The 27,119-nt window shown below is 41.9% G+C and overlaps 4 protein-coding genes across 4 annotated transcripts in view; 2 read left to right on the top strand and 2 right to left on the bottom strand.

Moving 5' to 3' along the window:
• The window catches only part of LOC307038156 (cyclin-dependent kinase 17-like), a 39,181-nt gene extending 38,075 nt beyond the window's left edge, over window positions 1-1,106 (bottom strand). Inside the window, exon 1 of the mRNA XM_079679464.1 lies at window positions 983-1,106. The gene's annotated coding sequence lies outside the window, so the exon portion shown is untranslated. The remainder of the gene's footprint in view (window positions 1-982) is intronic.
• LOC307038157 (transmembrane prolyl 4-hydroxylase-like) lies at window positions 608-11,829 on the top strand. Its single transcript, XM_079679469.1, has 9 exons — window positions 608-1,385; window positions 2,170-2,251; window positions 6,985-7,181; window positions 7,374-7,464; window positions 8,957-9,119; window positions 9,221-9,406; window positions 9,783-9,873; window positions 10,079-10,202; window positions 10,656-11,829. Exons 1-9 carry the CDS (start codon window positions 1,017-1,019, stop codon window positions 10,868-10,870), a joined length of 1,518 nt encoding a protein of 505 aa, XP_079535595.1. The 5' UTR covers window positions 608-1,016; the 3' UTR covers window positions 10,871-11,829.
• On the bottom strand, window positions 2,350-6,976 carry LOC307038159 (secreted frizzled-related protein 5). Its single transcript, XM_079679471.1, has 4 exons — window positions 3,909-6,976; window positions 3,288-3,463; window positions 3,119-3,205; window positions 2,350-2,992 (listed from the first exon to the last, which is right to left on the bottom strand). Exons 1-4 carry the CDS (start codon window positions 4,466-4,468, stop codon window positions 2,673-2,675), a joined length of 1,143 nt encoding a protein of 380 aa, XP_079535597.1. The 5' UTR covers window positions 4,469-6,976; the 3' UTR covers window positions 2,350-2,672.
• A 1,313-nt stretch (window positions 11,830-13,142) lies between the features above and the next one.
• Window positions 13,143-27,119, top strand: LOC307036056 (sodium- and chloride-dependent creatine transporter 1). The gene is made up of 14 exons (XM_079676038.1): window positions 13,143-13,672; window positions 14,929-15,225; window positions 18,633-18,764; window positions 18,918-19,245; window positions 19,548-19,680; window positions 20,971-21,105; window positions 21,228-21,331; window positions 23,635-23,759; window positions 23,882-23,994; window positions 24,699-24,839; window positions 25,210-25,312; window positions 25,401-25,501; window positions 25,585-25,755; window positions 25,968-27,119. The coding sequence occupies exons 1-14, from the start codon at window positions 13,642-13,644 to the stop codon at window positions 26,094-26,096; spliced, it is 2,043 nt and encodes a 680-aa protein (XP_079532164.1). The 5' UTR covers window positions 13,143-13,641; the 3' UTR covers window positions 26,097-27,119.

Below are 27,119 nucleotides of genomic sequence, written 5' to 3'. Positions count from 1 at the left end.
ATAATTAGTAGATTAGGTGGGCCCTCCACATATTTTACATATGAAGAATGCAGCCTGTAAAAACGTTTATTTGCTGTGGTTTCCCATGACCAAAAAAAAAATCTGACAATCTCAGTTTATCATTTTAACATATTTAAGATTATTGAAACAAATTAGGGCTGCCGGGTCCAAGAACATGTTTAGGATTAAAGGGTGGCCTTTTTAAAAAAAAAGCTATACTCTTGTAGTTTCCCCAATTTATATATTAATGGACAATACTGAACAATTTCCCTCTAGAATCACATCCTGTAATTGTTTTATTTAGAAAAAACGAGGTACTTGTACTTATTTCTATATGTTACTTCAAAATTATATCTCACATAAGGAACATTATTGCATACTACTCCACTACCAGGCCCATTGGTTATACAAATCGAAATATTGTACCAATACACCAATGTTATATGACTCAACTACAAGGAAAAAATATGTAATAACATTTGACTTTGGTAAAAGTACAGAAAATACACCTTTATGAAGGATATTATTCTTTGACTCCACCTCTTCTGTGCATGTTAAAAGGTCAATGGTCCATATTGTTGCTCTGGCGTTGACCGTTAGAGGGCGTTAACCGTTTACTGAAAGAGCTAAGTGACGGTTTATGTGCTGTCGTTTATTTGCCCGTTGTTGTTAGGCAGGTTGTCAGGGGCAGCGCTCCAGTCAGTTAAGCTAGCAACACAGGATTAGGCGATTTTAGGGAATGATGACACATTTATGCATCAACGAAAACGACTGTCGCCAAACATGCATATTCACTCTGAAGTGCCGTGTTTGTTTGTGTAAAAGAAGCAGAGAAGACAGCGACGTTTTTAATCGAAAACGCCAGGGGTTTGCAGAGTGGTTGTCCCTGTAGCTAGCTAGCATTGCTAACGTCAAGCAGCCAGCTAATGCCATCAAACAGCTGTAAAGTGATAGGCGGTAACGCTACCCTGTAAATACATACCTCCAGTGTGCCAGTGCGGTCCTTTGGTGCGAAAATGGAAGACTCTCTGGAAGATTTACTGGAGCAGCATGGTGGCGACTGCGGCGACGAGGATCAACCATCGGCCCCCGAAGCCAAGTTTCGCTCCAGTCGGATGAACATCCAGAGAAGTAGCGTCTGCTCTCGGGCTTATTTCGTGGTAGTCATGGTCTTCTTCCATGTGTACATCCTGAATGTGATCGGCCTGCTGCTGTATGTGCACTATAACAACGGGCCCGGGGAACTTGTCAGTGAAGACGGAGCCCCCTCAGCCTCAATCAGCGACAGAGGAGCCGCTTTGCCCCATCCTGACCCCGCTGCAAGCGATCTGCACGTGGAGGACTACAGTCAGAGTGTCGGTCTCCCTCGCATTGAGGGGATACGGGTAAGAAAACTGTCATCATAACACTACGATGAAATATACCATTTCAACTCACTGGGGAAAATCCTACAGTGACTACAGTCAATAGGTTTTTTTTCCATCAGAAATGGACCCCTCCCCTCACATGATCCTATTCACGATCATCAGCCCAAACACTGGCTGTCCCTCTATTGTTTTACACACTGATACCCATCCTGTTACACGTATATTCATATTGTTATATCTCTCTACACCGTACTCTGCTGTTTATATATCTTATTTATATTTGTATGCAGCAAATTGTGCACTTTTATTCTGGTACAGGATTTTTTTTTGTCAGCTTATTTTTTTAGATGTTCTTATATGTATGTATAGTTTCTTTATATGTAGGTGCTTACAACTGAACATACTCATTTTATTGTACAGTGCAACTGCCTGTTATACTGTATGACAATATAATATCTGGAATCTTAAACCAAAGTGAAAACAATATGGTTACTCATAGTTTGCATTAAAAGTATATTAAGTTGTAGGACTAATATAATTAAAACAAAAAACATCTGTGACAGTGTCAGGAATTATTTTCTACTCCCACTCAGGCTAATAATCACACATAGTCACCAACCACTGTAATCCCCAGCCCTGTCAATCACATCTGAAATGTTAATGACGGTCATTGATTGACTATAATTTTGCAGTTTAGATTCATCAGAGTGCAATGTAATAGTGAGCTGCTATAGCAATTTCTAGATTGCATTTATTCCTGCTGATTATGAGTGTGTTGACAATGCTTCTTGTCCACCTGCAGGTGGGTCATGTTCAGCAGGTGTCCCTCCTGCCAGACCGAACACATGAGATGAGGACGATGAGCCTGAAACCTCTGCTGTTTGGTAAGAGCAAAGTGGTCTAAGGGTTTGATCTGCTGTTCATAAATAAATTGCATTTCTTTAGGATTTAGAACACAAGATTTATTTTTTTCTCAAAGCCATACAAATATAAACTAGCAATATATACTTAAAATTCACAGATATGTACAATTTTCTATTTAACATCTTTCTTTCTTTGAACGCTACTGCCTTAGAGACAGTGTTGGTACTTTATGGGCTCCTTTATGACCATATGACTGCATATTATCTCCTCCATAACCAGAGAGGTTAACAATGGATTTTTAATTAATAGACCAAGCATAATTGACCATCACAGGTATTCAGTTGAAATGTAAATGCTGTCCTTTCATTCAATTTCTGCATATCTGTTTAATGCTTGTTCCACAGCTTATTTTAATCGTAATTCTAACCATGCACATAAAACCTAGCTCCTGCATCTGTGATGTTTCCATTTGCGTGCAGCTGCCTTCAGGTTCTTGTGTCGTCTATGCCAGGCGAAAGCCTTAATGACCACCAGGCGCTCCCCCTGCACTGTGCCTGTCACCAGGAAGGTCCCGCCCCGTGGGTGGTGTCTCGTCATGTTCCTTAAACAGGTGGCATCCCTCTCCAGCCACAGCTCGATGCGGGACCGGATCTCCCCTCCTAACAGTGGTCCATGCTTTAGAACATCCAGCTTTGCAGCCAGCGAGTACTGAGACAGGCTAACTAGGCTGTCCTTGAGACGTTTTAGACGCAGTTTCAGAACTGGGAGGAAAGAATTTAAATAAAAACAAGATTGGCATCAACTTAATAATGGTTAGTATGTCAATGAATTGTCCAAAATGAATGTAAAACTTAGGAGACAGGATATATAAGAAGATTATTACTCACCAAAATCACTTCTACAAAATGTCTCCAGTACGTCTTTTAAAGAGGAGGCCTCTTCCAGCTCGCAATCCCGACAGCTTGCCTGAGGTGCTGAAAGGGTTAAAACACTAATTGAATCAACAACTAAATAAAGTCAACTCTACCAAATGTCTCTATTAAGCCAGCTGCTTACCTCTCCGCCCCCCTGTGTGAACAGTGCTGTTGGTGATAGAGGAGATACACATGAGGTGGTCTGCAGGATACTGGTCACAGCGCAGTATTTCTGGCCAGGGGTAGCCATAACAACTCATGATTGGTGCACAGCTGTCCCGTACAGATTCGCACAAACTTTTACAAGGCGATATAAACCTGATAAAGAAAAGATGCAGAGAAGAACATCGTCAGCTTTGAATAGATAAAAGGATTTGAAACAATCGTGAACTGGTGGGGAGCAAACAAGATGAGATTAAATCAAATTTGGTTGCTTGTTTTTGTAAACAGAGAGGTGCTAATGTGACATACGGAGATTGAAGTCCTTTGATGGCTTGGTTTCTGTCTAAAATCAGGGCCTCTCCTCAGATACTAGCCCCAATTTGCATAGCTTTAAATGTGTTAACTGTTGACACTAGTCATTACTGATCATTCTCAGCCTACTGTAAGTGTGGTTTTAACTTTAATCCTGGCTAGCACACCACAACAATGGCAAACATTTCCATATAATACCTTGTGAGCACTGTCATGTGTACTTGACAGTTCCCATCAAAAGTAGAATTGACAATATATTTCACCGAATAAAGCTTTTTTGTGTACTTACCTGTCGAGGCAGATGGGTGCAAAGAGAGAGCAGAGGAAGATGCGGGCATCGGGGTGGCACTCTCTGGCCAGTAGTGGCAACCAGCTGGCGCTCTGTTGTACAGCTTCAGCTGGAGACTCGTGTCCCAGAAGGTTGGGCATCCTCATAGTGTCATATCCAATGTTTTGGCACAAGGCCATGCCTGATGGGATAGGGACACAGCGAGAGGAACTGCGGGGCTCCCATAGTCCACCCTCACCTATAGAAAGCATGGACCTGTAGCCAGTAGTAGCATCAGGCTCCCCCCACTCCTCAACATCCTCTCCTGCTGCAGCTCTTGGTCTAGAAACACGAATATCTCCAAATCCAGTTTCGGTGTTGCCCTCAATACTTGCCCTGTCCCCGCTTTTGTTTTTTACTCCAGATCTAACCCTTCCCTCAGCCCTCGCTCGTCCCTCCAGCCCTGCCCTTACTCTACCAAGTGCTATTGTGCTGCTTAGCCCGGCGAGCAGAAAGAGAAATAGTAGGGAGGCTGGAGGAGAAGACTTTCTGATTAAATAAGGGCAGAGCACTGCAGGCATCCTGGGGCAGAGGTTAGAAAAAAAGGAGATATCCTGAAGTGTTCTCTTGAGCGAATCACTGTGTGACAATGCAGGACAGGGCAGCAGAATAGGTGTATTTATAGTGGGCGGTGATTTGCATAGGAATGGGTAAGGGGAGGTGGAGGGAGAAGGGGTGGGGCGCGAATAAATATGTTATAAGAGATGTGGATCCACTTGCATTTATGAGCAGATTTATGTGTGTTTGACAGGGCTTAGATCAGTAAGGTGGATGATTTGGCATTTCAATCCTCACAGCTTGTATTGAGGAAGTTCCTGGCTCTCGTGGAGTAAAAATTCCTCCCATCCATTCCATCCTGCATTTTGCTCCAACCCGCACTTAACCACTTTCTCCCAGCCTGACCTCTTTGCCCTGCACTTTCCTGTTTAGAGTAGAAAACATGTATGTATGTATTATTGCTCATGAGAGACAGAATACGCCCATAATAGGTAGGGGAAAATAAGACTAAACTCCGGAGCTACAACCTTTCAAGAGAAAATAATCGGCATACATATTATTTTTCCTGATCCTCAATTCAACTAAACTGAACACTTTGGCCTTTTTATTGTTGGTCATAAAAAACTTCATATTTGTTTTTTTACCAGATGAAAGATTAACTAGTTAGAGAAGAATCTGCAAATTGAACAATACTGAAAATAATCAGTACTTTCAGCTCTAGTGTGTTTTTTGCGCGTATTCACACACGTACACACAAACGTGTTTAGGACACAAACACAATTTGTGTTGTCGTGCTGTGTAGCCATGGCCTGAATACTGTTCAGACAAGCAGGTCACTTCCTTTCCGGGGGAGGAAGAGACAGTGGTGGGAGGGAGAAGAGGAACGTTCAGGCCCCCTTCATTCATATCAGTTATCCAGATTAATGAGGCATGACTGGACAATAGGGATTAACCAAGTTGGTACAATGTCAAAGACACGGGTGACAAACAAGGTCTCTACTGTACAGCAGCCAACCTGCCGGAAGCCTTTTATTAAGAGGGGAGAATGACTGACAGGCATGAACGGATCGCTGAAAGAGAACAACAGACAACCATGACACAGTAATTTGTACATTCACACTTAGATCACAATAACTCCAAAATGTATCTAATAGAATACATAAAATAGGATGTTTTGCTTTTAGGAATTTAGAGAAACAGATAGGTGTTGAGATTGATTACCTGTTTTGATGTGAATTGTCACCGAACACAATAACTTATAATAATAGAAGATTTAATTGGAAACAAAATCTATATTTTCTTACTGATTTTAACAAATTAATATCAGCAATTACTGACTCCTAAGCTTGCTCTGTTTCCACCCTCCTCTGGGAGGAGTCTGGTGTTATCACTCATTAAACGTTCCCCTTAGATAAGCTATACTACAAATGGCTCACTGGGGAATGACAGAGGGGAATATATTGTACTTACTACATACACGGTTTATATATACATCCACTTAAGACTTTCTGAGCTTAAACACCTACTAAAACACGCAAGAAGAAAAGCTATAATGAATTGGCATCAAGCTGTTTCTCCCAAATAAAGTGTTTTTCCCTCACATTGAACTGTTGCAGTATATCACATAAAGGACCTATGTTTCCCTTCCCCTGCTTCCCTCTAGTCTGTTTTACTACAGCATGTTTATTCAATTTAATTTAGCATCCGGGCATGATCTTTATTTTCCAAACACCGATTAAATGAGAGGTGCTTAACCTATTTGCTTTTTATGAGTCTGTGTTTCAATGAGAACGTGTTTAATAATTAGCTTTGATAAGTAGTATAAGGGATTTGTCTTGCTTTTTAGGGCCTACACATCCTGATCATACTGTTAGATTACTCTGATCAAACATAACGGCCCCTTCCCACTGAAAGGTTTTGTTAAGCAATCTAACGTAATCCATTTAGTCTGACAGATCAAGCCTGCACTTTGAAGATGTTCTAATCCACTTAAAAAAGTCTCACTGTCTCAGGTGTGCAGTAAAAGTTCCATGTTTGTGTGGTTTTAGTGGGAAAGACTTGAGAAATGCTTAAATTGTTTTAAATTGATATCATAGACATCAATATCAAAGTGTGGAAAAAAAGTTGGTCTTCATTTAATCAATTAATTGTATCACGACTAATGCCTAATCTTCACGTGTGAATCCCTCTGCACAAAAGGTGAAACTGCAGGGCAGCATACTCCGCAGGACACTCTCTTTGATAGATTATATATCCTTGATCCTCACTCTTAATCTTGGGTAGACAAAAGGCCTGCTGGTAATATGATAATGCAAGCCTTTCATTTCCGTAATTGGGAATTTGGCTACATAGCGTTGCAATCATTTATGCTTTTAAGAATCTGTGACAAAATAAATGTCACCGGGAAAAACATTTTGTCACAAGATCCCATATAATGTGTAATGGAAAGATATGCGTCTCCATTTCACATTAGAATCATCTTTGAAAGGTATTGGCATAACCTAAAATGTGCCTCTTTTCTTCTTCCTGTTCCTGTCAGAGATCCCTGGCTTCCTGTCAGAGGAGGAGTGCCGTGTGGTGGTGCAGCTGGCTCAGCTCAAGGGTCTGATGGCGAGCCAGACAACAACACCCAGCAAGGAACAAGAGGAGTCCAACCAGCCTCTACTTTCTCTCAGCACAGACGAGGTCTTCAGTCTGTTGGACCTAAACCAGGATGGGCTGCTGCAGCATGAGGAGGTAACGAGAGAGAGAAGAATAATAATAATATAGTGTAGAACCATACCTATATAAGGTATATTTATACGTTTTATTTTGTATGCGTATGCCACAGAGCTGTAGGAGGGAAATAGATTTCCAGGAAAATATATTCTAAGTAATACAAAATGAGATAACATTGAAATGAGATAAACATTTCACTTCTTCCCCCAGATTGTGAGTCACTCGCGCTCTCAGGATGGAACTTGGTTGAACCCAGACAATTTACGGCAGATACTCACCGGACTGGAAGCCTGCCCAACAGGTTAGTGCTTCTGTGGCTTGTGTGTGTTTCCCCCCGAGTGTGTTTCAGTACATGTATGATTGTTCTGACTCTTTCCATATAGAGCACTGCATCAGTAAAGGGTACGTTTTGGGGCAATAAGAGTTTGTAACAGACTGAATGTGCCCTGAAATGAAACATATGAGGAATTGTTTTGGTATAAGTGGTGCATACAGAGACACACAAAATAGAATATGTAAGCAAAAAAAAAAAAAAGTAGAATTTTAAAAGCTAAGACTAATGACAAATTAAGTCAAAACCGAGCTCAACACAACACTGAGGCAGCCAACCGCGGCGCCATCTTAGTTGATACTAAGTTGAGACACAGATTTAAAAAAAAAAAAAAAAAAAAAAATACATCAAAGTTATTAACCAGGAAGGATTTCTGTGACACACATTACATACAGTACAGCAACTATTCACTTTGAATAGGAAGTTGAATGTGATTTCTTGGTTACCAGGAGAACTTAATAGCACTTTTATTCAATGTTTTTGCGGTGGTTGTGTATTGGCAAGTGTCTGACAGGTGGCTGTGTTTGCGTGCGATTGTTGTGAGTGGCAGTTCCCGGAAGAGGGTTGACATCGTTTTGACCTGATGCCATTGTGCCAGGCGTAGTACACATCCCAGTCCGGATGTGCCTCATCCTATCTCATTAAAAACGGATTATCCCCAACCCCTTTTCTTAATTTTCCCCCGGATCCCCTGTACCCCTCCTCTACTCTTTCGTTAACCCACCCCCCTAACCGGCCACCTCTCCTCTGGCAACCCAGTGCTATTGTTGCGACTGGGGCGCGGTCTCCCAGGGGAACAGACATTCATTCAGCTGAGAGTAACAGCATACGGTTGGACAATAGGGAAGGAATGAAGGAAAAGAGAGAACTGAGGCTGTTACAGTCAACTCTCAAATGAAATGCACTGTTAAATCCCAGGTCAAATGTACGTTAGAGGGTCTTGAGCATGATGATATTGTTATGTTAAATGCCTCCTACTTTCTTGTCTTAATATTTCTCCATGTTGATGTTGCAAGAGGAGCTGCTGTGATGCAAGAACATTTTCAGACTTGATCTGACATTAAAGTAAAATAAATGATCATATATTCAGATCAAAAATCTTTTTATTGTGTTTCCACAAGGCATAACCAGTGTTTGTCATTTAGAAATGGAAAGTAAAATATATACATATACAAATGAGACAGTGGTTTTAGCTGATTGTATGTACACAGAGAAAAATAAATAACAAAAAACACAAATAATAACATCAATAAATGATCATATGTTATCTATTGTTAAATTAAACTGGACTGGAACCATGATACTGCAGAAATGAAAAAAACTGGTTTAAACATTTCCCAGGGCTCCAGTCATGTCTTTAGCAATGAAATTATATTTGAACTGTACTTATTGTATGTCTCAGGGTCCAATGAAATCATACAAGAAGGAATGGTCTACTAAAATGTGTGTGTGTTCCTGATAGGCACGCTGACCTTGGAGGACTTTAGGCTTGTTTATGATGTGTCCCAGCGCCCCGGGCAACAGCAAAGCGCGAAGTCCCGGAGTCAGTTCAAACAGAGAAACAAAAATACGTGGCTTTACCAAGGCCCGGGTTCCCACCATGTGCTGCAGAGCCTCAGGAACAGGTAACTGTGCACACACTTTTTGTCAAGCTCCTCTGATAGTAGCCCACACACTCATGGATTCTTATTTACTTGAATTTTGCTCTCCTGTGTCTTTTTCTCAGACTAATCAGTCTGACACGGCTGCCTTCCACATTGGTCGGGCTGAGTGAACCTCTGCAGGTGATTCGCTATGAGAACGGAGACTTCAGTAATGCCCACCATGACAGCAGCCCTCCTCAACCAGAGACCACCTGCACACACACACGGATGGCGGGGAACAAATCTGCTCTCACCGAGGTCTCTTGCCGGTATGACATGTATTTCCTATACAGTTTATACTGACTTACTTACTGCCAGTGTTGATAGCTTTCCAGATACACTCTTTATCATGCTGACGTACACACACTTATTTAAAAAAATGTATTTTTCTCAGTTGATTTATTCTAGGGTTTATATTTTGGTGTAATGGTTGGATAATTGTTTTACTTTATAAACACAACTGTAATACATTTGAAATACAAATTGTTTTAAGTTTGGTGAAAAAACTAAGAAATGAATGCCTGTATTGAAAGTAGGATTTTTGTATTTTCTTATTTATTGCCATGGATTTCAAATGTATTCATGGTGCTGCTGATAACAATAACTGTTTCTCTTCTTCTTCCCCCTCCTCTTGTTTTATCCCAGGTATCTTACCATGTTGTTCTACCTCAGCTCTGTAGAGGAAGGTGGGGAAACCACCTTTCCTGTGGCAGACAACCGTACCTATGAAGAGCAGGTGGGTGTGCTTTCACAAATCACTCACTAACCTGCAACGTCTCTTTTCCTTTCACCACTGGAAAGTGATGAAAACAGTACATGTCTGATTGCTGCGGACAACACACAGACAGTGCTGACCCGTGACAAGGAATCTGAAACCTAAATTAACACAATGTGCCAAAATAAATGATAAAACACTGGCTGTTTACTGTTTTGTGTCCCAGGCACTGGTACAAGATGGAGTTGATTTGACTGACACTAAGGAGACATGTGGCAGAGGGAACATAAGAATGAAGCCTTCTGTTGGCACTGCTCTCCTCTGGTACAACCATCTCTCTGACGGCAGAGGTAAGAACAGACGCTTTTAGCTGTTTCATTTGCACACACTTTACAGAGGTGACAGACTTTCATAAAAAATGTTCTCTGTTTCCTAAATGTATCGCCAACATCAATTATGGAAACCAATTACAAAAAAGTCCTAGGGGAAGAAGGATCTGTTTCAGAATTTACAAATAAAAATCGGCCATTGTTGGACTGAAGGTTATGTTTTTACTTTTTTTCTTCCACCTCTTTTTCCATGTATTCTGTCCTCATTATTATAATATTAACTATCCAATAGTGCTTATATATTTCTGTATGTCACCTCATTTAATCGGGTTGCACAAGACTGGGTGAATCCTATTACAAGGGATAACCAATTTCAACAATCTGCCTTATTAAAGCACTTTAGCTAATAAAGTCCTCTTGTCCTTAAATCACCCATTGTTTAAATGTGGGGATATTCTCCCCTGTCTTCTCTAGGTTGGATGGGTGAGCTGGATGAGTATTCGCTGCATGGCGAATGCCCAGTCAAGCGTGGTGTGAAGTGGACGGCCAACAGCTGGGTAAATGTGGACCCAGATCACCAGCAGCAGGCCCGTTACCAGAGACTAGTTGCTAAAAGACAACAAGCTAAGTCAGGCATGGAGGAGCATTACCAACCTCTCTCACACAGTGACCTCCACCAGGATCTATAGCCTGGCCTTTTAAAGACCAAACAAAGCAACAATAATTTTAAAATGGAGTCGGTTTTGCATCTTTGAAGCCAGTGAGGCCTGAAAGATCTTTTTATAATGTCGGATGCTGTAGTCAAAATGGAAATTGCACAAAATAGCATCCCAGATATCTTCTCCTTCCAGTGAATCTGTCTTGCTTTAGATCATGTCTCTCAACCCACCACTTGAATATCCACATCACCTTACACATAAGCAAATTCCATGACATTATTAAGTTTGGTGAATTTATATATATATATAGAATATAGATTTGATACAGAATTGTGGTATGCAGAAAAGACTGTTTTGCACAATTCATTTAAAATACAAAAGGGACAACACACTTCTTTTTTTTTTTTTTAAATGTACTGCTTTCCTCTCTAAGATCGCGCCTTAAATCAAATATCACTAATTCACAATTGCGTATATATGGGTACCGTGACATGGTATCATTCATGTCTAAGAGATAAGCCTGATTACCTGCCTTCCTTTTAGGTTTACTAGGCAAACTGCCCCTGTTGCAGGTCAGTTTGATTTACTATTAACGAATGGAAGCCTATTGTTAAAAGCCATATCACAATATTTATCTGTGAATGTGTTCCTGAGGGAAATCTTTGTGAGATAATTTACGTCTGTTCTGTTCTTCAGTTTCAAGAGTAAATGATCTTCTATCGTGAATGTTATTTATGAGAGTTTGCCACATAGACTGTTTTTGACTGGACATTGTTTGTCACACTGGCCGTGGGAGGCAAGTCTTTCTGGTGTGATTTAAACTTAAGGTCTTTCATATTCAGACTATTGTTTTTCTTATCCACATAACTCAAAAATATTTATTTATTTGTGATTTATTTATTTGAGTTTTATTTATTAACGCCATTTGGTGGTTTAAGTTAAAGTATGCATATTTATTACAGGTTGATGTTGCACTGAACCTTTGACTGTATTTGTTCTACATTATCAAACATATAAAGCAATGTTTTATTAATGGTGCTGTGAGTGTGATCATCATTTCTTTAAAACTGTTTATATAGACATTGTCCACTAGATGCCACCCAAAGCCAAATACAGCACTGCAATTTCAGTGAGTGAATATGAGTTAGCAAAAATGGTGTGGTATAATTGAAAAGTGCTGCACTAGCATACTGTAAGTGCAGTTCCTATTGGTCTGCTCCATCTGGAAGCTTATGGGGGATTGACATATTGGTGGCTCATCATTAGTTGTGTCCTCCTGTCACTTGTAATTAGTGAGTAATCCACAAATATGTTCATATTGAATGTGCCAGTGATGAGAAGACTCACTTTAAGCACTGTAAGTTATTACTCCCCTCACCAACAGTCCTAGTGGGCTTGATTAAGGCAACCGTCATTACTGGGAAGGTTTTTGAATATGGGAGGAATCTGAGGTCACTAACATCCAAAAGGCCATACTCTCTTTCCTTTCTTATACAGTAGTAGCAGAACACCAACTTTGTGGTGTTGAGTCTCTTAGTTATCCCCTTCTTTGTAGATATTTAGTCTTTTTTTTCCTCCTTTGTAGTAATTTTGTGTTTCTTTGTCTCCATTTTTGTGGTAATTGTGTTTCTCCATTGTTTCGCCTTTTTTTTTTTTTAAAGTTGCTAGCTTCTCTTTGTATTTGCTTTGCATGTCTTTTTGGTTGTTTTCTGTCTGTATGGCATTTTTGTGTGACTTTCTGGTTCACATATGTTATTGGTAGGCTATGTGTCTCTTTAGATTTACATTTAGAAGGTTAATGCAAAAGGGTCCCCCTTACACTTAGAGACCTTGTGGCTGCAAGCTCATCTATCCAGCTCATTTAAGTGAAGATTATAGCTACATAGTTCCAGGAGAGCTCTTTAAGGATTAATCGGTTAACTTTTAACTACGTGATAAGAGGTGAAGAAAATAAGCCTATAACATGTTTGCTAAAGTTACAGTTTATGTGTTTGCGGTCCATCTTGAACCCCTGGTTGCACCTTGGGCTCCTACCCCAAGTTGCAAAACATCCTTGCGACTCCGTCACGAGCTATGGAGAAAATAAGCAGTGCAAAGCTACTCCAGGCGGCGCTTGTAAGGGGCATGTATGTGCAGTCATTTGTGTGATTTCAGGTCAAGGACGTATGCAGTGTAATAAACCCATCCTTGTGACTCCTCATTCTGACGGAGTGCTGCTGCTGATGCTGTGCGCACCGCACTCTGCTGGCTTCAGCCAATCACGTCAGCCGGCGGCGCGGGGGGCGGGGGGAGCGTCCGTCACAGCTAACTGACCGGGGAACAGATCGCATTCTTCCTCCTTCGAAACAGCCGCATCATGAACAGGTTCATGAACATCTGACTGGACCGTTCAATCCAAGAAAGCGTCAACTCAAGGCCCGGTATCATTTTCATTTAACCGTTATCCATGAGATTCTTCAGGCTTACCTTCAAGTGCTTCGTCGACTGCTTTTGAATCTCCTTTGTCAACGGCTGAACTGACCGCGGCGCCTTGTGAAATTTTCCATCTCTCAGCTGAGGGGTCCTAACCTGTGTTGATCACAAAAACTGCGATTTTTGATGTTCAATAAGGTGAAATAACAAACCCAGTAAATCAAAAAGACAACCAGGGCACTGCGTACCAAGGCTGCATCTCCCTGTGCCTCTGTGACACCACCGGGGTCCCTGTTAGCCAGGCGCATTTATCAAACTTCACCACCCCCTGGCTCTAACATCAGCTTAAAAAGAAGAAGAGATCTATTTTTGTGTCGATACCGAATAACATGTCACCAGAGTTAGAGGAGAACAGCCAAGGTGAGTATGATGTGTGACCTCCACTGCCTAATAATGACTGATTATTTGCCGTATGATTCAACCACTAGCTAGAACATCACCACATGCTGATGAATTGGAGCATGCTTGCCTCAGTTGCTGTTTAGTGGATGAGAGCAGACCCACACACCAAACTGCGCCTAACCTGCCTCTGTCTGGATTCATCACAGCACACATACATTCATTTCAAAATAAACTTTCCACCACAGCTGACTCAACTGCACAGAAGTCCTTTCAAAGCTAAATATGGTGTTGAACAGGTGTCAGTCCTGGTGAAGCAGAAGATTGTTATTCTTCAAACTAATCATTGACACGTTTTGCATCAGTATCATGAGAGCATCTTCATTTAGTAAAATGAGGTGACCCAAGTACACAAAGCAGTCTGCTTCCAAAGAGAAGTGAGTATTTATTTAGGGTTTATCATCTTTACATAAACTAATAAATGCCCAATAACTAAATGTGTATTTGTAACCTTAACTAGGCATTTGTTTTGATTTAAATAATGACATACTGTGTGAAGGTATACCTCACACAAGTGATGTTAAACCACAGGTATCCTCTTATGAAGTTGCTCTATAAATGCTGACGTCTCTTACCTTCCTCATTCTTTCCCCCTCCTCTGTTCATACACCCCCTCAAACTGCTCTGATCTGGATTCAGCTGCCTTGCTTTGCATCCAGCACAGAGCAGCTGATGATGATGTTCAGAATGGCACTAATGAAGCGACACATTGCTTTTGTTTGTGTTGAGAGTGCGCATGTGGAATAGATACAATAACAGTGACAGAGGATCTTAAAATCTACCTTGAACCGGCACTGCTGTGTTGTACTGCAGCACACCAATCACTCTGTAAGACATGCACATCAGGGGGAGGCTCAATGATGACAATACACGTCAGCGCAACACGATTTTAGCCCAGATACTAATTGTGTGGAAGCAGTTAACAAAATCCATGATACATTAGATCCTAATGGAGGTTGTGCACTCAGCATGGCTATGGTTGTAGTGCAGCTTTATTACAATGAATGAAAAACGTGCAGACTCACTCTTCCATTCAGTGCGAGTCTAGCATAGGAGACTGTGGTTGATCTGGCATGTGTTGTGAATTTATGAATGTGTATATTTAACACTCAGTCATTCTGAAATCTGTATCTGTTTTAAGTTATTCTCCTTCATTGCTGTCCTTCTATTGGCAATCTTTTTTTATCTGACCATTGTATATCTTTTTTTCTGTCCAGGTGAAATAAGTCTCCCCCAATTGGAGGCAGGGACCCTCTCCGAGGAGGAGGGCGGGGGGTCAGCTCGCCCCCTGGTGTCTGTGTCCGGAGCTGACCCAGGGTGTGGTGAGGGCGGAGGAGCTGGCCCATTGCATACGCAGGATGGGTCTGGGACTGGAAATGGGGCTGTAGCAGTACCATTTCCGGAGAGAGAAACATGGACCAGACAGATGGACTTCATCATGTCCTGCGTGGGTTTTGCCGTCGGCTTGGGCAACGTGTGGCGGTTCCCTTACCTCTGCTACAAGAACGGAGGAGGTAAGCTTCGAGAGCACATTGTATTTAATACAAGCATCTGCTTTATGCACACACACACACACACACACACACACACACACACACACACACACACACACACACACACACACACACACACACACACACACACACACACACACACACGCACACACATGAACACACTAGAACACACTAGAATGGCTATCAGAGAGATTCTCAGCACACCTCTGCCAAGCTCAATGGTGCATTCACGTGTTGAGAGGTCGTACTATGGTAACAACATGGATGCCAAAGAAAATGAGTTTTGTACTTTCTGGCTTAGAGCAAATGCCCAACCTCGCAACCAGTTTTCTTGTTTTTTTTGTTATCCCTTATTTACCCTTCCAGCAAATGTTCTGAAAATCTGCTCATGCTCACCTAAGGACTATCCCTTTCAAATGTCTTGTATGTAATTATGAATGATTCATTCTGAAACCACTGAGTGGTTTAAAATGCTGATGTGCAAGAAAAAGGTCATGGAGTACTTCATATTAAACGGTGGGCTTTTCTTGCATAGCAGTTCTTTTGAACTTGTCGTTCAAAAATATTCATACATCTTACCACTCTGCAAGGTTCATAACCTTTAGGGTGAACAAAAGCGGGCTACGCAAACACCACTGAGGATCACCTGGAGGAGGCATTTTATTTTTTAAGCTAGCAAATCTCCTTTCCCTATGGTGTTCTCAACAGGGTCTCTTGGTGTTGAATTCCACTATCCACAAAGAGAGGGTCTGAGTGCTGAACTTGTCTTCTAGTTTTAAATGCAGTGTCATTCAGATTCCTTTAGTACTTTTGAAATATAATCAGAAACCTGTTAAAAAGGGAAAAAGTTTAGAACTACATTTTTCTAGCAATAATATATAATACATTAAAATGTCAAGCATTTAAAATAAGTTTCCCTATTTGAAGAATCATTTTGATAGTCAGTTTGAAACAGTTTTGATCAACTCAAATACTGTTGAACACAAAAGACTTTCACTAGCTCAAGTGAAAGTGAAATAAAGGTAAGAGGCAGTTGAGGCCAGGTCTGCGTGTAGTTGAGCACGTAGCTGCAGAGCACTGCCTACCCACGTGGTTTCACTTTATGCTTTACATTTGCTTAACAGCGGACTTAGTACAAGTTTCTTTACAGTGTTCCTGCCGCTCTCTCTCTGGCATACGTGCTATTCGTGCTGTTGCATACCTTTCCCCACACCCTCTCCTTTTTCATGTATGCCAGCTTGTCCAAAAGTAACCTGCACTGACTGCAGATATTTGCCTTGAATTCTCTTATCTCTGCCGGCCCTGCCCACTTTCCTTCTTTTTTACAACGTGATTTGTTGAAATCAAAACCAATGTGCTGCTGTGTGAGTGTGTTAGTCCAGCCCTCCCTCTCTCTAATGTGAGTTAGTCTTGTGACCCGTTGCTCTGATACCCACCTTCTGGTATCGTATAACAATGGCCTGCCTCACACAGTCCACCCCCTGTGCTCCTGCCCAGCACTCATATTGCATACAAAGGTGCTCTCTCCCACTCTGATTCTGATAAGGAGGCTAATGGATGTGTCACACAATAACCGTCCTGTGACCGTCTAGTCCTTTCCTCCCCTCTTAGCGCCAGCACCCGCTCTATCCGCTTCAGCCCTACATTTATGCCTGCGACCAACCCTGGGTACACCTAACACATCAACAATATGAGATAAGCGCCAGGTGTCTTAGCCCGACCTACTTGCTACTGAAACAAGGACACCGTCTATTGGAGAAAGTAATTGTTGAATGTACTCTAAATGCGTGGAATTAATCTCATGTATTTCTAACTAAGCTGTTACTCCTGATGTGTCGGCTCCATTGATGATTAGAGGTGATTTACTTAAGCCTATTGAGGTTGCAGTTCCTCTGTGATTTGGGCCGATATCTTGGGGTATGTCTGTCAGCACAAGCTTTTTCCCCCAGTCGTTCCATTCTCGCCTCCTATTGGATCTCTTTTTCTCTCTCTCACTCTCCCACCCCTTTGCTCCTCACACACACTCATGAATGTTTCCTTATATGGCTGCAGCCCTCTGCTCTCAGAGAACGACATAAAGAAAATGATGGACGGAATGAGGCTCAAATAGTCAACCAATAGCACTGTTGTTGCAGACCAGGTGGATGCCTTGGTGTATCATTTTTGTATTCGTTGCGAACACAGCGTTGTTTCAGCTTTTCTCCCTGTCTTGTGATGTATCTATCTTTCCCTCCATTCTTCCTAGCCTCTTTCTGCTCTGCGTCATAGCTGGTCATGTGACTCCCTCCCATCTGAGCACTGTTGTGGCATCACCCAGAGTATATTACTATTCAGACCAAATTATTGTGATTGGATTTCGTGAATGAAATGTCTTATGCCGCCCTTTTTCATATATTTTCTTCTGCTGTGTCTTCCTGATCAGAGCAAGCTTCTCCGACAGAATGAGAATTCAAAATGAGATTATTTATAGAAAACACTGAGTACGAACCCCTTGCCCTTGGCTATCTACTTCTAATCGAAATGAAGTTCTAGATGCCTCAATCAGGGCTAATAACCCGAGCTGGAGTCTATTTTCATTTCCCCATGTCCATTTGATAGTACTTGATCTGCCTGCTCTCTGTGCATCTTTCAAGTTCAAGGGCACCACGTACCAAACATTTCTGTTGAATAGGAGACGGTTATCTGGCTTATGCGCTTCCAATGTATCTCTTATCTGTGGCCTTGTGTGTCCTCTTCTCTGACTTTTGCACTTTTTCATTTATGGCTTCCTGCTACTCTCAACTGTTCCTTGTTGTGTCGAGTGCTTGGTTTGTTAGAGCCGTGCCGATGTTTGTGCAGCTTGTGTCCTTAAAAACTTTAAACATGACTTTTAGCTCAGATTTCTGGCTGTTAAAGCTCTGCTAGTATATTTTTCTTCCAGAGCTGGACATACTTAATGAGCATGGTTCTTATAGTCAAACAATACAAAACTCAGTGTTGATTTTAATATGAAAAAACTTAAAGTAATGTTAATGAAATGATTATCTCAATCCCAAAGGTTTTCATTACTACTACTTCTTTATTTACATTAACAAACCTCTTTCTCATAATGATTCTCTGTGTCTGCCTTTCTGCCTTTTCATTTCACACGTTTTAAATATGTAAAGGAACAGCAACACATTTGAATCTAATGTCAGACATATTCCATTTACATCAACATCAAATCTAAAGGGAGTGATTTAACAAGATCAATCACCCAAACACACTTGTTAATGCCTCGCTTGTAGCACATGACAATTAACCGTCAGATAAACCGAGCCATTTAACCCTCAGTAAACAATTGCTGTTTGTAGTGACACAGATATGTCATATGGTAAAGTGTCTATTATTTGATGGCGTGTAATAAAAATGTGTTTTGTGTGTTGCAGGGGTTTTCCTGATCCCTTACTTGCTGATAGTGTTCATCGGAGGGATCCCAGTCTTCTTCCTGGAGATAGCACTGGGACAATTCATGAAGCAGGGAGGGGTCTCTGCCTGGAACATCGCACCCCTCTTCAAAGGTACCTGTGTATGTTAGCATGTCTGACGCACATACATTTCATTTCCTCTGATTCATCACAACCTCCTAACAAACCTTCCTCTCTCTCTCTCTCTCTCTCTCTCTCTCTCTCTCTCTCTCTCTCTCTCTCTCTCTCTCTCTCTCTCACTGTCAGGTTTGGGCTTGGCCTCGATGGTGATCGTGTTCTTCTGTAACACCTACTACATCATGATTCTCGTGTGGGGCCTCTACTTTCTCTTTCACTCCTTCACCAACGAGCTGCCCTGGGCCACTTGTGGACACCCCTGGAACACCCCCAACTGTACACAGGACTTCCGCCGTTCCTGCTACAACCGCAGTGTTGCGCAGCAGGCTCTGTCCTCATCTTCTGCCAACCTCCTCTCCTCCACCCCCCTGTTGAACCTGTCCACGGCCCAGCTCCTCCTCAGTGGAAACTGCACGGATACTGAGGGCATGCGCTCGCCAGTCATCGAGTTCTGGGAGTATGTTATACCTTGTCTGGGAATTTTCATAGGGTTGAGCAGCAAGTACGCTGTCTTGACTCGAAGCCATTAAGATTGGAATACACTCATCTACTGCCAAATTTAATTTGAGGGCTGTTGACAATGTGTTCATGTGGTTCGCACCCAGCTTCCAGACATCTGAGGCTTTTATGTCAGTTACAAAATGGTTCTTCTATTCAAATGTTCTGGCATCTATCTGGCATTTTTAAAATCCTAATAGGACGATATGTAATTGAACTTGCTGTCACCCTTTTTTTATATCTTTGTTTTATTTTTCTTAGACGTAAAGTGCTCCGTCTTTCTGGTGGGCTGGACGAGCCTGGTGACATCAGCTATGAATTGGTGCTTTGTCTCATAGTCACCTGGATCATTGTTTACTTCTGCATGTGGAAAGGAGTTAAATCTACTGGCAAGGTAAAGTGTTTTCTGGCTGTACAATCATATGACATGTCACTGTTAGGCTTTATGGAGTGCAGATTAGTATTCATTGCTTAATACGTTTACTGTATATGAAACATTACTTGCCACTTTAAGGGGTTATTGAGTGCAGAATGATATTTGCAAGGGCTTTATGTCGAGGTTTAAATAACTGCAGCATGTTGCCCTTTGGCCACAAATCAGCTTTGGTATAGTGAGAGGATCAGTGTCTAGACTGAAAGGCCCAACAACAGTATAACATAAGCACATGTGCATTCTTGAAGGTTGCTAATTTGTGTTGTAGCTTTTTTTCACTTTGGTGTTATGCAATATCCAGTGTGATATTTAGGTCAGGGTATAATCTTATTGTCTTATTTTTGTTCTTTTATACTCTTCATACATAATGTTTAAAATGATAGTTGTATAAAAGAGATTATCTCTCGTACTTTTTGACATGTGTGCTCTAAAACATTGTGATAATGAATGCATCTTTATTTAGGAGCATATGGAGACGTCTGTGTTTTGCATACGTCTCCAGAGTAGCCAAAGCTCATAGAGCGAGGGAATAAAGAATGAAGGCGATTGAGCCAGCCAGCTGTAAGCCGATTAGTAACTTTCCATGTAGACGTTTGAGAACTGGAAAGGGGCTTTTCTGCGCATGTTCACCGTAGATCAAGCCAAATATGTGCTTTCTCACTACTTTGCTCCTACCATACTGATTTAGCTGGGATTTAATGCTTCTATTAGGTATCAGGGGGCGGCTTTCTCAGCATATTTTGACAAAGAATATCTTCTGGAAAGGTCTGCCAAAAACCCCTGCTATTGCAGGAGGTTTACAAATTGTCTGGCTTTCCATTTACAGGCTACCTTTTCTTCAAAGTAACATGACAGGGCCCATTACACATCTACAGGAAGGACCTAATGGGCTTCTACTTAAGACTTGAGTATTTGCAAAGCAGGTAATTGCTTAATCAAAGTGATAAAACATACTTAGGTGCAGTTACACTGAAACATTTGACCATAGCTGATGAACCATGTTGATAAGCACTAAACTTTTCCAAATAGCCTGTTAAATTCACCATTTAACTGCATCTTGCTATGTACTTGCTTGTAATGTGAGGGGTTTAAATGTTTTATTGGTTAACTGTGGAGTTTCTACTTTCACTTAATTCAAGTTTTAATGCATAGCACTCAAACTTCACCTCCACAATCCCAAGTAAACTTTACACATTGGTCCCACAGTATCTAGAAGTGTACTTCACAGCTCTCTTTTTCCATCTCCTCTAGGTTGTTTACTTCACAGCTCTGTTCCCCTACCTGGTTCTGGTCGTACTTTTGGCCCACGGAGTCACTCTACCTGGAGCTTTAGATGGGATTGTTTACTACCTTAAACCAGACTGGTCCAAACTTGGAGAAGCCCAGGTATACCCCTCTTTGTACACTTTTATTTTGGTTTTCCTATACAATTGTCTGGAGCAGTATGTTAACATCTAAGAAATATAGTAAACAGACTGTGAAGTATTCTGGTTACTTTGTTGTGACAGGTGTGGATTGATGCAGGCACTCAGATTTTCTTCTCCTATGCCATCGGCCTGGGTGCCCTGACTGCGCTGGGCAGCTATAATCGCTTCCATAACAACTGTTACCAGTGAGTTTATACACAACATCAAATCAGACGCGCATGTCACCTGAAGGAGGCCCGACATCAGCATCAGACAGTAGTATCAAACAAAGCAGAAAACGATTTAATGTGCACCACATTTCTTTCATAACAGACATTCTTCTGTCTATCTTTACTTGCAATCGCATGAAGTATAAAAACATTGGTTCCTTTAATCCTAAAAATAAATGGCTACCGCGAACAACCATTAGCCTTGAATATCCTGCTCTGTATGAGTGTGCCAGGAATGAAGATAAAAGGCCCAAATACTCCATAGCACATTAATAACATTTCAGATGTAGAGTACTTTCCCTTCATGATCAAAATAGAAGTGATTACACAACCAGGAAGAATAATAGCAGTGTCTTTATAATAATAATAATAATAATAATAATACATTTAATTTATATAGCGCTTCTCATCTGCCAAGACAAATCTCGAAGCGCTTCACAACAAAGGACACTGATAACATTTGAGAGATTAAAAAAAAAAAAAAAAAAGTCGGAGATAGCGATAAGACCTCGGTGGAAGGGGGAGATCTCAGCTGATCTGGGAGGGAGTTCCAGAGGCGCGGGGCGAATGAGCAGAAGGCTCGGTCTCCCATTGTCCGGGGATGTAGAGATGCTTTGAATGTGTAACAAGCTCAGATATGTAAACATATCATGGCTGCTAGGAGGTCTTGAGCCCCGTAGCAGTATTAGGGACATTTTTCTGTAGATCAGCACTTGCTTGCTTATGTGGAATGCCCACAATAGGAGGAGCCTCATGAATATCCTACCATCTCACATTTGCTCAACCCCGACCTTAATGGGAAGTCAAAAGATGAGTTCAGATTCTGAGGTATGTTTGCTCTGCTCAGTTTTCTCACAGACACATGGAGTAGCCCAGGAATAGCTGGTGAGAGTAAATAAAGTACATTTACTTGGTTTCAGTACAACATTCTTTGACTTGTTCACTTGCTTTAACACCACATAGTTTGATTACATGCGGGTATTTTTAGCCATGCTACCAATTTGGATCCCGGGGTAATAATGTCTATCTGCTAGTCCAAGACTTTGGTTCAGGGAGAAATATCTTGAAGCACTGGATAGATTGACATTAATATTGATACATTAGCAGTCTTAACATGACTAATGTTAGTGAAGCAGGCTAAACTACGAGACAATGTTTATCTTGGTGTTACAAAATATTCATGTTGCATGCCAGAATGTTAAATGACATACATAACATGCTGAACATCACATAATAATAATAATAATAAATTATATTTATATAGCGCTTTTCTGGAACTCAAAAACGCTTTACAGTATGAGGGAGAGTAGACAAACAAGGACAGGCAAAAATAAATAAATAAAAATAAAAACATCAGAAATAGTTGTTGACACAGTTTGGTAATATGTGCACAATACACAAAGTACCCTGTACACTAATCAAATAGTACCTCTACATGAAGCATTCAGATCAAAGTAGAGGTGACCTTAAAGGGCTTAAAGTCTGCTGCTTCAGAATTGCTTGGCGGATTGTCAAATAGTTTTGGAAACCCTCTATTCACATACCTTTGATTAAAGGCTTTAACTCCAACTTGTGTTCCTGGTGGTGTGTAATGAGCATTGACGCCTCATAGGGCTCCTAGTGGGGCTATTGACTTTAATCTTGTTTAATTGTTGTGCTTATAAACACAAACACCCACTCTCCCTTGTTTTGATTATTCACATTGGAGCACTGTTTCAGATTGAGAGGCTGTATTGAGCGTAGACTGAGTGGAGGTTGTTCCCCCACACAGCTGCTACAGCGTCATAATAACCATCGTGGTGCAACTGTTGTTTATACATTCTTCATATCAGAAAGGATTCTTGGCCGGTGTTGCTAGATAAACTTCACTTGTCAGGATAAACAGAAGGTCATTCCTCGCTATGTACACCGGATAAGAGGGAGGCTGTTCACCTCGTAGAATTACATCTCCAACATAATTGAATTAGACATGCATGCATTATCATAACGTTAGACATACAGTATGTAGCAAGAAGTGCAAAGGGGGTTTCCATGTACTCTCTCCCCCCTTTAGAGACAGACTCATTAACTTCTCTGCTGTCTACCTTCCACAAAGACAACAGTAGCTTTTAGAGGAATTGCTATTGATCCCCTGTTCTCCTCTCAGCCCATCTCCTCTGTTGCCAATATTTGTCTTGAGTATGTTATGCGAGTCTCTGGTTACAGCATATTATAATGCTTTCTCTCTGTTCTGTTTCCCGTCTTCCTTTATCTTTCCTACTCTCCATATTTCTCTGTAGGGATGCCTTCTTGCTGGCCATGATAAACAGTGGTACGAGTTTCTTTGCTGGCTTTGTGGTCTTTTCTGTCCTGGGCTTCATGGCCGCAGAGCAAGGAGTGGACATCAGTAAAGTAGCTGAGAGTGGTAAGAATACCGTTTCCCTGTGACTTCCTGCCTAATAACCCAATTCAATGAGCTGAGTATTGGCAGTTCGAGCTATATGCCCTTGACACCTTATGCTTCTGACTCTCTCTGTTAACGTGCAGGTCCAGGCCTGGCGTTTATAGCCTACCCCAAGGCTGTGACTCTAATGCCTCTGGCGCCAGTTTGGGCAGCACTTTTCTTCTTTATGTTGCTAGTACTGGGCTTGGACAGCCAGGTAATAACGATTTCTGATTGTTCATATACACTTTAAAAAGGATTGGGATAACCACTTGGCTTAGAGGAACTGTAAGTGATTCTTTATTTTGCTGTCTTTTTAAATCCCTCGCACATCAGTACGAATAGATAGCTAATCTACATTTCTTTCACTTTCCCTCAATGACTCTTACAAGTGCAACGCAAGCGGTCTAGATCACATCCAGTTTGAGCATTTCTTAGCAGCCTGTGTGTGTGTGCCTACATCCATTGTTTTACAGCCCAGGGATTTGTCAATGAGCTTCTGTATGATTCACACAGAGAGCGTCTGTCTACTCTCCCATCCATCCATCCATCCATCCATTTACTCCTAGTTTCCATTCTCTCTTTCCATTCCATCCATCGCTCTCCCTTTCCTGCCATAGCCACGTTAGCCGTGCATATGCTGCTGTTTCAAGTAAATGATGTAAAACAATAGCCAAGTGGCCGTCTTACTCTAATTCTAAGGGTTTGAACATATGTTTCAGCAAAGACACAAGTAAGCGATGTGTGCATAAGGGCACTGAGGAGGGGTGTCTGGGTTTTTCCAAAAGTATCACCTAAAGAACACACTACGATTATATTCACATCCCCCACTAACTTCCCTCTTTTATCTTTGTGTCTCTCTTTTTCTCACTCAAAATGTCCCTGTCTTGTTCTCTCTGCCCTCTCTGTACTCTGTTTCAGTTTGTAGGGGTAGAGGGTTTGATAACGGGAATTATGGACATGCTACCGCCTAAATCTGCCATGGGCTCCCTGCGGCGAGAGGTGGTAGCGGCCATCTGCTGCGTCATCTGCTTCTTGATCGACATATCCATGGTCACTGAGGTACGGTTGGGATTCCCTTGACTTCTTGACCTTATGAGATATTTCATTCTTTAGCATTAGGCAGGTTGTCATTTTGAGTTTGTCATTTTAATATACATCAGATTATTATAACACAACATCCTTCTAGGCAAAGTACAATCCAATGTAGAAACTAAATGAAAGTCCGGTCTCTTACCTGATCTTTAGATTATTTTTGCTACTGTACTAAAAGATTATTTAAATGTTTCTGTAAAAAAAACTAATGCTCCTCGGCACAGGAGCCATTGCCAGGAATGAACTTGGATGAAAGCCTAAACAGTGGAGACAAAGCTAGAAAGAGGTCATCAAGCATTAACAAGATGGCCTTGACTGCGCTCTTTGTTTCTGGCAGGGAGGGATGTATGTCTTCCAGCTGTTTGACTACTACTCTGCCAGTGGCATCACTCTGCTGTGGCAGGCCTTCTGGGAGTGTGTGGTGATTGCTTGGGTCTATGGTGAGACAGTGCCACACAATTACAATACAACAACGCAAACCGCTCAAACCAACAAACTATCACAACATCCTGATGTCATTTCTGTCAGGCGCGGACCGTTTCATGGATGACGTGGCTCGTATGATCGGCTATCAGCCCCTCCCCTACATGAAGTGGTGCTGGTCCTACATCACACCTTTAGTCTGTGTGGTAAGTGCTTCTCTGTTTGTTTGTATACAAACTGTACCTTGTCTGTTGCAAACCACTGACATGTCTGCCCTTTTTCATTACAGTCAGTGTTCATTTTCCATGTGGTGAACTACAAACCCCTTACCTACAACACAGTGTACACCTACCCCCTGTGGGGCGAAGTGCTTGGCTGGATATTGGCCCTTTCCTCAATGCTCTGTATCCCGGTCACCGTTCTCTACAAACTACTGCGCTGCAAAGGATCTTTTCGGGAGGTCAGTATGCCCGGGTGCAGGCGTGTACACTCAACCATTCTCTTGTGCATGCGTTACTGTTTGTAATGAACAGAAATGTCTCCTTGGATACCGCCCATGCTCGCCTGTCTGTTATTTGCTCTGTTGATTTCACCATTGCTCATTAGAGAAGGCTGAAGCATCTGCCCCACAAACAGCTCACTGTCTGTATGCTCTTGTCTTTCTCCATGTAGCGCTGGAAGCACCTAACTACACCCGTTTGGGGCCGACATCACATGGAGTACATGGCCCCGGAGAGCGGGGCCAAACTGCTGCCCCCTGCAGGAACAAAGAGCACGCTTCTCTTTGAAAGTGTCATCTGATGAGCTGAGCCCCGCTGAACACAGAGCCAAGCCTTGACGTCAGCACACACCATCTACACAAAATACATGCACACCACACAGGCCTGGTAAGAGCTGAGTGCAGATTGGTTACACATCCTCCACAGTTTGAAACCTGAATGGAGAAGCCCTGGACAAATGGACGACCAAAGATTAGATGGGAGAAGAACCGAAACACACCCACACAGATATCACCACTGAAACACGCCCTGCTCTGCTTTCTGACTCTACCTCGCTGACTCTCCCCGCTCCCGCCTCTGTGCTGTCCCGTCTCGTCTTGTTCTGTAAGTGTGATGTGTCCAGTGTAGCTGCGATATCTTCCCTGTCTGTCTCTGTCTTTCATCCGTCCCCGTGTCATGCCATTTTGTGACGAGCAGAGACCTAAAAATACTTTAAAAACATTCTAATCGAAAGATCTACTGCTGATGTGCCGTGTGTGTGTGTGTGTGTGTGTGTGTGTGTGTGTGTGTGTGTGTGTGTGTGTGTGTGTGTGTGTGTGTGTGTGTGTGTGTGTGTGTGTGTGTGTGTGTGTGTGTGTGTGTGTGTGTGTGTGTGTGTGTGTGTGTGTGTGTGTGTGTGTGTGTGTGTGTGTGTGTGTGTGTGTGTGTGTGTGTGTGTGTGTGTGTGTGTTGGACCGTGGCAGGGGTGTCTTGATTTACATTGGACATTGTCTTTGGCCAAAGTTTGCTGCCAACTTTATTTCCCTCAAGTAACTGTTGAAGAACAGCTTCCATTTGTAAAAAAGAAAAGAAAATTATAGTTATCAAAAGGAGACCATCACCACTTCCAGCTATGTGTTATGAGCTAACTTAAGTATCCAGTGTATTGTAGGGTCTGTGAATCAGTGTTAACAATATTTCAAGGGGATGATTATCAGTATTTCCACCTTAAGAGAAGGAGAGAAACTTAAACCTGAATTGTGCAGAGAGCAGGAGAATGTGTTGTGGGGAGGGGAAAGAGCCTTGATGTGAGGAAGGGAGCAATAAATGACCAGATAAAGACGGA

This window comes from Notothenia rossii (assembly GCF_949606895.1).
Source record: "Notothenia rossii genome assembly, chromosome: 4".
Lineage (NCBI taxonomy): Eukaryota > Metazoa > Chordata > Actinopteri > Perciformes > Nototheniidae > Notothenia > Notothenia rossii.
Note: the sequence above shows the minus strand (reverse complement) of the source record. Positions and strands in the feature narration are given on the sequence as shown.

Coding starts and splice junctions, on each gene's coding strand:
- LOC307038157 (XM_079679469.1), top strand. CDS start 1,017: ATGGAAGACTCTCTGGAAGATTTACTGGAGCAGCATGGTGGCGACTGC. Junction 7,465..8,956: donor ACTGGAAGCCTGCCCAACAG/GTTAGTGCTTCT, acceptor TGTTCCTGATAG/GCACGCTGACCTTGGAGGAC. Junction 9,120..9,220: donor CTGCAGAGCCTCAGGAACAG/GTAACTGTGCAC, acceptor TCTTTTTCTCAG/ACTAATCAGTCTGACACGGC.
- LOC307038159 (XM_079679471.1), bottom strand. CDS start 4,468: ATGCCTGCAGTGCTCTGCCCTTATTTAATCAGAAAGTCTTCTCCTCCA. Junction 3,206..3,287: donor TCACACAGGGGGGCGGAGAG/GTAAGCAGCTGG, acceptor TAACCCTTTCAG/CACCTCAGGCAAGCTGTCGG. Junction 2,993..3,118: donor ATTTTGTAGAAGTGATTTTG/GTGAGTAATAAT, acceptor CTTTCCTCCCAG/TTCTGAAACTGCGTCTAAAA.
- LOC307036056 (XM_079676038.1), top strand. CDS start 13,642: ATGTCACCAGAGTTAGAGGAGAACAGCCAAG. Junction 19,681..20,970: donor GAGTTAAATCTACTGGCAAG/GTAAAGTGTTTT, acceptor CATCTCCTCTAG/GTTGTTTACTTCACAGCTCT. Junction 25,502..25,584: donor TCACACCTTTAGTCTGTGTG/GTAAGTGCTTCT, acceptor TTTTCATTACAG/TCAGTGTTCATTTTCCATGT.